Source organism: Arvicola amphibius, chromosome 3 (genome assembly GCF_903992535.2).
Source record: "Arvicola amphibius chromosome 3, mArvAmp1.2, whole genome shotgun sequence".
Taxonomy (NCBI): Eukaryota; Metazoa; Chordata; class Mammalia; order Rodentia; family Cricetidae; genus Arvicola; species Arvicola amphibius.
The window spans coordinates 140,088,923-140,102,549 of NC_052049.1; the positions used below are offsets into that span (position 1 = coordinate 140,088,923).

General features: G+C 44.3%; 1 protein-coding gene and 1 pseudogene across 1 annotated transcript in view; both read right to left on the reverse strand.

The window, feature by feature from the left end:
* On the reverse strand, positions 1–1,991 carry LOC119809412 (annotated as a pseudogene).
* An 8,204-nt stretch (positions 1,992–10,195) lies between these two features.
* LOC119809731 (myocardial zonula adherens protein) overlaps positions 10,196–13,627 on the reverse strand; it is a 97,278-nt gene continuing 93,846 nt past the window's right edge. Inside the window, exon 13 of the mRNA XM_038322799.2 lies at positions 10,196–11,015. Within this exon, the coding sequence (XP_038178727.1) occupies positions 10,919–11,015 (97 nt within the window). The 3' untranslated portion in view covers positions 10,196–10,918. The remainder of the gene's footprint in view (positions 11,016–13,627) is intronic.

A 13,627-nucleotide genomic window follows, 5' to 3' on the forward strand; every position in this document is an offset into this window, starting at 1 on the left:
TTAAACAGAGAAACCCTGTTTTGAATATAGGTGTACATATATGGCATATGCATGTGTCAGGGTGTGGCTGAGGAATCTAGAAGAGGCTGTTGGATCTCCTGGAGCCAGAGTTAACCAGTTTTTGTAATTCCCCGACATGAAGGATGCTGAGACCCAATCCTGAGTCCTCTGCAAAGGCAGCACACATTCCTAGGCACAAAGCCATGTTCTCGTCCGCATACTATTCTTTGGCAGGAGATCAGAAGCCAGTGAGATAAAGAAAGTGGTAATCCACAGCCTAGAGCAGGGGAAAGCTGACTACCCCATCCTCTCACTATCCCTGACCAGAACCCTATCTGGTCACCTTACATGAAAGAGAAAAGCTCTGAACCATACCAACCAAGAGTTGAAAAAGAGGAGGCGTACGAGATGCCTACAAAGTATACAGTCAGAACTGCTCAGGACAAAACAGAACAAAACAAAACAACAGAAAACAGAAAATCCCCCAAATGGGAGCGACATGGCACACGGTAATCCAGATAGGATTGAGCACAGTCTTGAGAAAATTAGTCCATTTCAGGCCAACAAGATGGCTCAGTGGGTTAGGGCACTTGGGTACAAGCCTGGCGGCTTGAGTTTAATGTGTGAGACCCACATATAGGTGCAATGAGGGAATCAATTCCACAGTGGTCCTCAGACATCCATTCTCAGACAGACAGACAGACAGACAGACAGACACATATACGCACCCACACATACACACACACACACACACACACACACACACACACACACACACACACACACACACTGAATACCAGGACAAAGGCAATCTACAGCTAAGCCTTCAGGTGTATGATCTGCGTACATTACCTTCGTGTCAGGTCCATGGACTTCTCTGAGCCTCAGTTCCCTCCCCTTTAAAAGGAGGGCACGGAGCTGTCCTCCTGCAGACCTCTCAGTGCTCAAACGGCACGGTTCTAGGGTGGCTAATCTTACAACACATTCTTTGGCAACATCTGCATCTATTTAAGCTCATAAATGTTGAGAAGAAATACTTGGTATGTTGTAAAGCAGGAAGCAGGTATCTCCTTTAAATAAACACCCCCTCCTCCGGTGCTGATGAAGTTCCAGGCTTATCAGCTACGCCACTCTCCCATGCTCATCTGTATCTTACGGGGCTGGCTAACGTTTTCCGTCACCTAGAATTCTTGAGCGTAATTTGATTTCCATATCTAGGGGATGACAGCTTTGAGTAGTTTAAGATTATTTATAGGGTTAAAAAATTAAAAAATTTGTCAAAATAGAAGAAGACAAGCAAATTATAATAAATGGTGTGGGAAGGATGCCGTTTGGAATGGGCTGAAGAGAGAGGTCATTTTCAAGAAATAACCCTCTCTCTCTCCTCTCTCTCTCCAAAATCCAAAGCTTTTTTTTTAACAGTAAGATCAGATGCAGAGGTAGTTTTTGTAGCTGCGATGGCCCATCTGCCTCTGGCACATTTGAACTTGCGGCCCCTGGGACAGATATAAGGTTTAGTGTGGTTGGTGTGGTTGTGTGGGGTTCCCAGGGCCTTGTTAAAATGCCGGTACACCTCTTGGTCCTTCTGAGGACCAGACAAGAGCATGGTGCCACCACACTTGGGAGACTCCAGGGCCAGGGGGTTGGAGGTGAGAATCTTACCCCCAGCCTTAAGGATGCGACTTCCTGCCTGGCTCACCCTCAGTGCACACACCTTTAGCTTGGGTACATCATCTGTGACTGTCCCCACGGCCACAGTTGTTTTGATCTCTCAGCCAGGAAGCTTCATCTTTCGGATTATCCAGGACAGGGACAGAAGTGGCCGGTTAGTGCAACTCATAAATCACTTTCAGGACAACATGATTGGAGGTGGAGTTGGTTTGTCTGGCCAAAAACCTGAATAGCTTGACTAGCAGTCACAGGTGGATGTTCTGGCTCTTGGGCTCCTTGTGCCAAATACTTCGGTCCTTGTGGCGAATGTCAACATGCATGATGGTGCCTCTTGTTTGGCCAGATCCAGAAAGCAACAGTTTCTTGATAACATAAGACAGGAAACAGTTCATGTGAACTGGGGGTTACAAATTGTGGTTTTTCTGGACACACTCAATCTCCAGATGGATGTTCAGTGTTTCTAAAGTTAAGAGTAGGGGAGATTGCTCAGTGGTGATTGAATGTGCACAGCTCTTCCAAAGGACCTGAGTTCTGTCCTCAGTACCCATATCAGCATTTTATAACTGCCTCTATCCTACATCCAGGGGACCTGATACCCTCATCTGGCCTACACAGGTACCTGAATTCACGTGCACACACATACATGCAGATGTGCACACAAGACACACAAATAAAAATAAAATAAATCTTAAGGGAAAAAAAGAGTTGGATATAGGATGAACATGTCCTTTATAATCCTGGAACTCATCCTTCCAGACTCCACTAGCCACTCACCCTACTGTCCTGCCCTTTCCTTCCTTGTGTGTGGGTCCCTGAATGAGGAGCATCTATACTGGGACATGTGTAAACTGTCTTCTGTTCTGAGAGAATGTACCAGGATGGAAACGTCTAGAGTATCAGTACAATATCTATACTTGTTACAGGAAAATGATCTTTGCCTCAAATATTGCAAAGTTTTATAAAGCTTCTGCATTTCCAGAACTATCACAGGGCCCGTAGGAGCTCAGCAGGTAAAGGTGCAAACCCAACAACTCGAATTCAATCCCAGAACCATGTAAAGGAGAGAACTTACACCACACACTTGTCTTCTGACCTCCACACATACACCGTGGCACGTATCCCTCAATAATAATAGTGAATGATCTAATTTGTAAAGGAATGGCTGCAAATGTAGACCAGTTCTGTGGTGTACACAAAACAATGCAATCCCATGCTCCAAAGTTAGCTGGAAGGCAAGAACGGTAGAGTTACCTGAAGACTGCAGGACAGCTAGCCCAGACTAGGCTAGAGCAGAGATGGGGAGACCCTGCTTCATCAATGTGGATAGTGAGAAGCAAAAGCTATCATATGTTATCTCTCTGTCTTCCTCCCTTCCTCTCCACCCCTCCCTCCCTCCCTCTCTCTCTCTCTCTCTCTCTCTCTCTCTCTCTCTCTCTCTCTCTCTCTCTCTCTCTCTCTCTCTCTCTCTCTCTCTCTCTCTCACGTACACACACACTTTTAAAAAAGAATCATCCCAACCAATGTAGGACTAGCCTCCTCAACATTATTTTTTGTTTGTTTGCTTGCTTGCTTTGTTTTTTTTTGGGGGGGGCGTTGTTTTGTTTTGTTGAGACAAAGTTTTACTGTGTAGCCCTGGTTGTCCTGGAACTCACTCTGTAGACCAGGCTGGCATCAAACTCACAGAGAACCGCCTACTTCTGTCTCCCAAGTGCTGGAACTAAAGGTGTCCCTCCTCCAGATTATAAACTTTGTTAAGACTGCAACTTTTTAGTACCATTTGTAGAAACTGAATTTTAATTCCTTTTCAACCTTACTAAGCCTATTTATAAGTAGAGTCTTGGACTTTGGAGGGGAGCACAGGTTTCCTTATTTTATAATCCAACAACTAAATGCCCTGGTCAAATGTCCAGTCTCACCACTGCAAACAATCACTCTGTTTGCAATCAGCTCAAACTACATACTGATACCATTTACAAATTTGCTTCAACACTCTTAGTGACAAAAGCTGTTTTTAAAGCTGCAAAGAAAGGGGTTGGTGAGATCGCTCAGCAGTTAAGAGCACTGGCTGTACTTCAAGTGGCCCTGAGTTCAATTCCCAGTAACCACACGGTGGCTCACAACCATCTATAATGGAATCTGATGCCCTCTTCTGGTATGCAGGTGTACATGCAGAACAGAGCACTCAATTAAAAAAAATAAAACTTCAAAGAAAATAGAAATCTTTATGAGTACTGTGAAAACAGTATCTTTAATGCCAGGTCTAATACTTTAAATTTCATATTGAGGATTTTGTAAAAAGAAATACAAAACACAACAATAACAACAATAAATGGTCAACTTGAGACAATCCTAGTTTTTTTCTCCCCAGCTCTCCAAAAGTTTTAAAATAATTCTGTGGGTACTATAAAGATCTTTTATTTTAGGGTAGGGCTACAAAATGATCCGCTAAGTTGTTTTCAGTCTGAGTATGTTTTGTTTAGGAGGTGGCAAAGTTAAGAGAGAAAGAGAGCATTAATATTTGCAAGATGTCATTAATCTCCAGAAAGAGTCCAGGACAGTCCGCCCCGCTCCCACCCGAGCTCTCATTTCAGAACTAACCCAGTTTTCTGTTATTTGGCTCTGAAAAGTCTTAAATCTGTAACAAGAGACTGACTTCCTGTTCTCAAGAGTGTGCCTGCCAACAAAAACATTTACAAGAAAAGCCCCAGGGCCAAAAAATTGCCTACTAATTATTTCTCGGCACCCCCCCACCCCTAATTCAGGAAGGTGAATGCTGTAAACGCTGCATCTTAAAACTCTGAAGTATGTGTTGAAAAATTAAGAGAAAGCCCACAAGAACTCTTTGCTGCTTGCTTATATTTTATTGCATTCAAATTACATCAGTTTTATGGCCCTTGGGCACAAATGATGGGGGTTTTTAAATAATATTTTATTTAGAATTCCACAAAGATTATACTATATAGTTATCAAAAATGCCCACTGGAAGTTGTATTCCCATTACCTTCCCAAGCGAGGAAGCAGCAGCCGTGACACCTGAAGCTGCCCTGAGCTCTTCCAGAAGGCAGAGTGTGCCCTCGCTGGACTGACAAGGCTAGGGCTGGGTGTTCTTGGTGGTCCACGCATCCAGGGTGAGCCCTGTCGGCATCCTGTCAGCCCCCGTGTAAGAATGCACAGACTTGGTAACCGGTGTGAGCATTGGCAACACTAGAACAGGGACAACTGTGAAAAGGACTGGAGAGGAGACACCACCTGATCCCATGGCCTGTGGCAAAGCTGCCATCCTCAGGTGTCAATCCAGGCAACTGGGTCACGATAACAGGACCAAGAACACAGAAAGAAACTCAGGCCTCTTTAGCCAGTTGACATTCAAGAATTGTGCAAGGGAAAGACGATGGTGAATGAGTTGTGTTCTCAACAACGTGCTAGACAATCAGATACTTACGTGCAAAAGAAGAGAGAGGGACGGAGGGAGGGGAGGAGGGGAAAGGGAAGAAGGAGAAAGAGGCTGCAGGAAAGAAAGAAAAGAGAAAAACACGCCTTGCTTTAACACATATTTTACACCAGGTTTTAGAGAATTTTGCCCTGTGAATCACCCCAAGGCTTCAGCATTCATCCCTTGCGGATTCCCTTGTTTCTGACCTCTCCTAGAAACACATCAGTCTCCTCTTTTCTCTAACAGGACCCACTCCTGGGGATTCTCATCTTTGGGGCTGAGGAAAAGAAGGCGTGCTTTTTAATCACCTGCTTACCAGACCACATCTCTTCTCACTGGGGGTTGGATGTGGCTTGTTCCCTGAAAGTCCATTTGCTAGAATCTTGGTCCCCAGGGTGGTGATGTAGAGAGAGCTGGGATGCTTGGGGGAGGGAAGCCTGAGGGAGGTTGGGTACATCACTGAGGATACTGTCTGTAGAAGCCATTGACATATTCTTGTAGGACCCTTTAATTGCTAGGGGAGAAGATTGCTACAGAATGAGTGAGGCTGGCTTCAGAATCTCCCCACTTCCTGTTGCATCTTGGATATCTTCCCCCCCACCTATCATGCCCCCACCATGGTAGACTCCAACAAAGTGCCGCCTCACTGAGCAGTGGGTTCTGGATCCCAGGGGATGCTGGTTCCTTCTGAGTCCCCTCTTAGTTCCCATCAGCTGCTAAAACCCTCTCTGGGACCTGAGAGAACACAACTCTCAAGTGAAGTTCTTGAAGTTAGCTATCCAAGGGCAATATATCCTGCAGGAAATGTTCTTACTGTTTTCAGAAGGACAGGTCTGCCGAAAACAAGAGATTCCTTATGTTCTCCATTTCTCATTGCTAATGTTGGCTGAGGGGTCAGTGGGTCACTTCCTTATAGTATTGGTGAGTTTCAGTGCACACAAATTTCCACAGAACAAATGAGACTTTGAACACTGAAAGATTTAACGCTTGTACACTGTTGGGACTGGCAATTCTTCTTTGAGGAATTTAACCTGAGAAAACAATTAGGAGAATGTCCACAGACGTGTGCAGAAGATGAATTGCTTAAGAAAGAGTAAAGACAACCTTTGAAATTCCAGTGTGACAGGATAGGTTAATTGAATCACGGTGCTTGAATGAAATAGAATCCAATTCATTATATACTTTTTTTTTTAAAAAAAGGTAGAACTGGAGAGAGGGCTCAGCAGTTAAGAGCACTCGCTGCTCGAGTCTAGCACCCACATCAGGTAACTCACAACTAAATTTAGGGAACCTGATGCCCTCTTGTGGCCTCTGCAGGCACCTGCGCCCATATATGTGCATATACTAACACAGACACACACAGAAACATGCGCACATGCACGCACACACACATACACACAATCTTTTTACAAAGATGCAGTGGTGCAAGGGTTATGGATGTGGGTCAGTTGACAGACAATTGCCTAGCAGGTGCAAAGCCCTAGGCTCCATCCCTAGTGCTGCATAACTGGGCATGGGCATGGAGGTGCATACCTCTAATCTCAGCACTGAGAGGCAGAGGTAGGAGAATCAGAAGTTTAAAGTCATCTGTGGCTATACAAGAGTTTAAGGCCACATTAGGATACATGGGATTTTTATCTCAAAGAAGAAGAAGAAGAAATAAATAATGGTGCAGCCTCTATAATATGTACACATAAACTTTAACTGCATTAAGTCAAACTGCTTATGAAAGATGTAATGACACTGGGAAGCATCGAGTAAGGGCTTGCTGTGTACCAACTACTATTCTAAGACCTGCCCAAAAACTAGCTCAGCCATTCTTCACATCAACCCCACCAGGAAGAAACTGCCACTGTCCTGTTGCAGGGGGGCTCTGGCAGGTCACATGACTTACATAGGCACACACAAGGGAGTACACTCAGGCAGTTGGATCCCAGAGCCTATATTCTTAAAAACCATGTGATTCTACTTCTCTATGGAAGGTTGTATGTCTCTTGAAAATGAAGCAAATAAATGTTATATATGCTTGTGTGTTATTGACAATGCTAAGGAGGACTGAAATGTGGTGTGGGACAATTGTCTATATTCTGTCAATTATATTTTAAATAAATGCTGATTGGCTAGTAGCCAGGAAGGAAGTATAGGCGGGACAACCAGACAGGAAGTAGAGGCAGGTCAATGAGAACAGGAGAATTCTGGGAAGGAGGAAGCCCATTCCTCCCCAGTCCTGTCACAATCACAGAAGAAGGAAGATGTGATTGCCCCACTGAAAAAGGTACTGAGCCATGTGGCTAACATAGATAAGAATAATGGGTTAATATAAGTTATAGGAGTTAATAAGGAGCCTGAGCTAATGGAACAATCAGATTGTCATTAATATAGACCTCTGTGTGATTTCTTTGGGGCTAAATGGCTGTGGGACCTGGTGGGAGGACAGAAACCAGGCAGGACAGAAATCCCGACAACAGAAATGAAAATATTAACTTGAAGCACCATAATAAAATTGATTCATTTTCTTTCTTTTTTTTTTGGGTTTTTTGAGACAGGGTTTCCCTGTAGTTTCTAGAGCCTGTCCTGGAACTAGCTCTTGTAGACCAGGCTGGCCTTGAACTCAAAGATCCACCTGCCTCTGCCTCCCGAGTGCTGGGATTAAAGGCGTGCGCCACCACCGCCCGGCTTCATTTTCTTTTTTCGAGACAGAATTTCTCTGTAGCTTTGAAGCCTGCCCTGGAACTAGCTCTTATAGACCAGGCTGTCCTCGAACTCACAGAGATCCACCTGCCTCTGACTCCTGAGTGCTGGGATTAAAGGCATGCACCACCACTGCCTGGCTGATTCATGTTTTTAAAAAAGCCCTCCTATATATTGTGGATCTTTACTCTAGTGAGGTAAATTCACTGTGTTAGTATTAGAATCCTGCACCCCCATTCTACACAATACTCATGTTCCTGTTGGGAATATGGGTCCATGCCTGCCACCGTGTCTATGGAGGTCAGAGTTGGCTCTCTCCTTCCACCTTGTTTTGAGGCAGAGTCTCCTCCTCTTTCTGCTTGCTGTATACTCTGGATTGTCTGACCTGGAACCTTCCACATTTCTTCCATCTCTCTGCCTCATGCAAGCCACCAGAGATCAGACTCGGGTCATCAGGCTTATGGACACAGCAAGTGCCTTTACTGGCTGAGCTGTTCCACTGAGCCTCCCTAGATGTGATATTAACCAAGGATCTAAAATACTTTTCTCAGATTTTCAGTCTGTGCAATGTAGCAACTCTCTGTAATGGTCTTCCTGGATAGTTCAGTTGCCAGCGTTCAGTACATGTTATATGAAAAACACAAAGGCCCTGTCAGCAGAAAGACCCCTTAAACATATGTCTGTCTGTCTGTCTGCCTGCCTATCTTTGTCATGCTTGTTTTAAAAGAGGGACAAGGGACTACGGAGTTATTTGCAGATGATTTCCATTGCCGCCTTTGGTCACATTAAAACTGGCTTTCTTTGAATCATTGTCGTTCACTTTGAAATCTCTTCCAGACTAGTTTCTCCAGGGACACTGACTTCTGAGGATGGCCAGCTCCTCCCTGAGGGTGCAGCTTCCCCATTTGCTGTCGTGATGGCCTCTGCCACGGCCACTCCTTGATGTCCAGAAGGAGGGTTCCTCGTTACCCCTGGGGACCACACAGGAGCCAACAATGCTTTAAAGCAAACCTGGAGTGACAGCAGCTGTGAACTTCACTCCCACTTCCATCCACCTGGCAAGTTGCTGTGCCCATCACATTAGAGGAGGAGCTGACCTCCACAGAGCTCTTACGACTCCTCTAAGGTCCTTTAGCCAGAGTTTAAACACAAATTTGACTACAAAAACCGCACATTTTGGGTAATATCTCAGGTGGTAAAGTATTTTCTGTGCAACCGTGAGGATCTGAGGTTGAGCTCCTGGAATCCATATAAAAGACAAAAACAAAAACAACTAGGCCCAGTGTCATGCACTTGTAATTCCAGCACTGGGGCTGGGGAGGGGTGAAGAGAGGATCCCTGAGGCTCTCTGGGAGCAAGTTTGGCCTACTAGGCATGGTCCAGGCCAAGGAGAGATTCTGTCCCACAAAATAATAAAGCAGGTGGTACCTGCGGAAGAATACTTGACATTGTTCTCTGGTTTAAGTGTGTGCAACACACACACACACACACACACACGTACATGTACACACATGTACACACGCATGCAAACATATAATCATGCACATCCATATGTACGTGCATGTGTGCACACACATGCGAACATACAAACATGCACACACATAGGTGCACACACACACACACACACACTTTTCACTTTATCCTGACTCAGGGTGATTTATTCAATGGAACTACTTTGTTCACTTGCTTTTTCCTAACTAGGTGACGTAAGGCTGTGAAGGGAGGGGGATTTCAAATTTTTATTTCTTTATTTTTATACATATATTTGTGTGTATTTGTGTGCATCAGATTCCTCAGAACTGGGGTTGCAGGCAGTTGTGAGCTGTCATGCAGATGCTGGGAACTGAACCCTGATCCTCTGCAAGAATAGCAGTTGCTCATTTTTTTTAAATATTCATTTATTATGTATACAGTATTCTGTCTGTGTGTATGCCTGCAGGCCAGAAGAGGGCACCAGACCCCATTACAGATGGTTGTGAGCCACCATGTGGTTGCTGGGAATTGAACTCAGGACCTTTGGAAGAGCAGGCAATGCTCTTAATCTCTGAGCCATCTCTCCAGCCCCTAGCAGTTGCTCTTAACAGCTGAGAAATCTCTGCAGGCCTGGAGGGTTATTTTTAAAAGGAAGATTTAATTCTTTGTGATCACGACTATATCTTACTCTTTTCAGAAAGTGTGTTAGTAAAATGTATTTCAGGGTTTGAGAAGAAATACATTCTTAGACCTCACCATTCTTCTGTGGATTAACTGAAGAAAGATCACTGGTATCTGACCCTGACACCATTCCAGAGCCTGGTCTGCTAAGTATCCATTCCTCCTACATGGTCATGGACGAAACAGAACAGAGACAATGTTAGGACAAAATAGAAGGCATTTATTAAATATATGTGACGTGGGTTTTAATATCAAAGTAGAGCGTGCGTGAATAGACTCCTCATCCATTTAACAAAAATATCAATTGTTACTTAAACATGAAATGACTAAATGCCACAACATACAAAATTCTTTAAGTTAAGTGAGAAAGGAAAGAATCACAGCTTGCATAAATATAGTGATCTCAGGTGGTCCAATCATGGCATAAGGCACACATTAAAACAGTAATCAGTAAATCAGAATGCAGTTACTCTGGCACACCCAAGTCTCTAAACGTGACTCCCACAACCAGACCCACATCCTCCTGACTAGAGGAGAGAGCACTGGATGCCAGGAATCTTCCCCTCCAGGTTCAAGTTTTTCCAGATGCCCATGCTCCTTGTGCACAGGCTTCTCCATGTGGGAGAAATACTGCTGCTAATACTTCACGGGTAAACAAAGCCTTTATGCTGTAACAAACATGAAATTTTTAATTAATGCCCCTTTCTCTCTAAATTGAGTAAAGCAACATAGACTGTAAAGCCAGGACTTCAACATCCACGTGGAAAGTAAATGATGATTCTGTATAGCAGGTTGGGCGGGTGTCTCACGTCCACATCCTGGCTTGTTCTCTCCGCCTCCACTGGCCTGAGATTCCCATTCTGGCTTAAACCGTATCTACGAGGAAGCAATCATCACCCTCTCCAGACTTTTAAGTCGCAGGGTTGCAGGGCTTTTCAAGGCCTGCAAGAAGCACGTGTCTCTGAGTGCCTAAGTGAGCGTTTTCTTTGAGGTTAACTCCAGGACTCGCGTGTATGGGGTGTAACTCCTGGAAGGCATTGCGAATTCACGGGTCCTGCCTGTTGGGCTGAGAAATGAGAAAAGAAAGAAGAGGAAAATGAAACAAAAAAAAAAAAAAACCTCCATGTGCTTCATGTAGTCAGAACTCAGCACTGAAAAATAAAAATGTGGTGATTTAATCATGCGGTTGAGTATTGCACAGAAACACTTTAAACGGGATTGGCTATGGACTGAATATTATTTCCCTGCAAATTCAGAGCTGAAATCCTAAGCCTAGGAAGGATGGCATCAGCAGGTCAAAAGGCCACGAGGGTGGCGCCCTCATGAGTAGGATTAGGGTGCCTAGAAAAGGTCTCGGAACTTCAAGTGAGGACACAGGAAAAGCATTGTGAACCAGAAAGCATACTCTAACCAGATACTGTGTCTGTTGGTGCATTGGTCTTGGACTTTCTGACCTCTGGGGTAAGAAGTAGATTTGCCTGCCCTTTAGCTTCTAGTTCATTTTGACCAAATATAAAACTACATTTCCCAGCCTCCTTTGCAATTAGGTGGACCATGTTACTGAATGGGCAGAAATGAGTCCTCCCACATGAGGTTGAAATGGTCCATCCCTATGCATTATCTTGCATGTTCACCTTCTTTTCTCTTTTATGTAGAGGTTTGGGTCAGGGAGTGAAGGGGCACTAGCCCACTTGAGCATGTAGCTCTGGTGGACTTTACCCTTCTCCCCATTCCCTCTGCCTTGCTCAAAACCATTAGATGACATTCCTAAAGCTAACCACCAAGATCTATTCCCTTATTTGGTTACCTCCTCTTCCTCAGGCTGACCACCAAATCCAGCAATCAAAAGCTTCCTTCCACCTAATTAACATGTCCGATTAAAATTAAAGACCTCATTCTATCACAGAGTTTCCCATTTTTCCTCTATAAACTGCCATTTTCCCATGTGTCTTGTCTATCTCTTTTCTATCCAGAAGCAGCCCTTTGTCCCTCGGGGACAACTACCTCTTCCCTCTTTCCCTTGTCCCCTTCCCCTTCTTCCTCTTGCCCCTCTCCTGTACTACTGCATCCTAGTCCATGCTAACACAGACCTCCCCTTTTCTTCCTCTTAAAAATTACACCCATTTGCTGCTATTTTCCTGCTGAGTCAGAAAGCAGCCACTTTGTCTTCTCTCTTCCCCGCTAAATAGAGGATCTCTCTGTGAAACAGGTGTTTAGGTGTGGATTGTGCGTAACCCAGGGTCTAGGAGGGAGTCCTCAATGTTAGGGCGTCCCCTTCATGGAGGGTGGGTCCAAGGGAGTCATTGGTGGAAGAATCCTAGAACCCTGGATGACATTTCTACCTTCTTTGATCTGTGACATGGAGGTGACAGTCACATCCTTGACCCCAGTAGCTCAGGAAGCATAGCAGTTGGCATCCTCGCCACTAACTTTCCACGTCGAGTCGTTCACAGTGGGACAGGCTGTGTCAGGAGTATGAGGGGCAGGGGTGTTAGAGTTTACACATTGCATGTCTCCCCTAGGACATAGTTGTGTAGAAGTTTATTTCAAAATTAAAACTTTCCCTCTTGGAGGGAAGCTCATTAAGACATAGGATGTTAGGAAGGAGGTCAAACAACATGATGTGAGATTCCCCTCTGTATGTTGTGAATACGTTTTATTACCATTGGTTAATAAAGAAGCTGCTTTGGCTTATGTCAGGGCAGAATATAGTTAGGCTAGAAGAGATATAGAGAGAGAGTAGACAGAGTCTGGGAGATGCCAAGTAACTGCCGAAGGAGGAGGACACCGGAACTTTACTGGTCTGAGCAGCCGGGATATGAATGAGCAGTCTCCTTTTACAAATGGCACCAATGTGGGCCAACTACATCCACGTAAAACCTAAGAGATCTTGGGAAGGAATTATAGACACAAAAGAACAGAGTTAAGCACAGTTTCTTGGTAGCAGCATTTTCTTGGGAGGGCTCTGTTAGGTAGGTGCAAGCAGAAGCGTGATTCATTTAAAAGAAGGCTTCCTGACCCAGCATTAGCAGCAAAACCTGTGTGGCTCCTTTAAGAGCTGACTTCCTGGATCAGGCTGGTCCTGTTATGGAGCACTTAAACGGGGTCTGTGAGCAGTGTGTTACAGATTGATTAATGGCAACATAGACCCACTGTGTCCTTGGAGCTGGGGGAGTGAGCATGGCTCACAGAAGTAGTGAATATACCTCTGCCATGTTGGACTAGGCAGAGCTAAAAGGCAAAACTGCAGCAATTAGTCCTGGCCACGATGTTTAGCATTTTAAAAAGCGCTCCTTGTCAGAAAAGCATTACAGATACACAGTAAAGGCAGATTCAGACAAAAGGAAAAAAGACCTCTAAGTGGATCACAGTGTTAGATAAATGTACACGGGCTTCAGAGAGAAAAGAAAGTACAGAGTCATAGAATAAAAGAGTAAAGATAATAAAATAAATTTTAAAAAGTAATGAGTAAAAAAAGCCACGTAAAGATGGAATATACACAGAGAGTCTGGATTATGTATATTATGTGCTTTCTTTGAATTTTTTGACTGTTAATGAGATAACTGCAGAGAGACATTTGATTGTGGGAGCTGCTAAGCTAAATTAACATATATATTTTAAAGTTATCTTGACTTCAAAATTTGAGTCTAAGGTTATGTTGCTTTGGAAAAGAGGTTC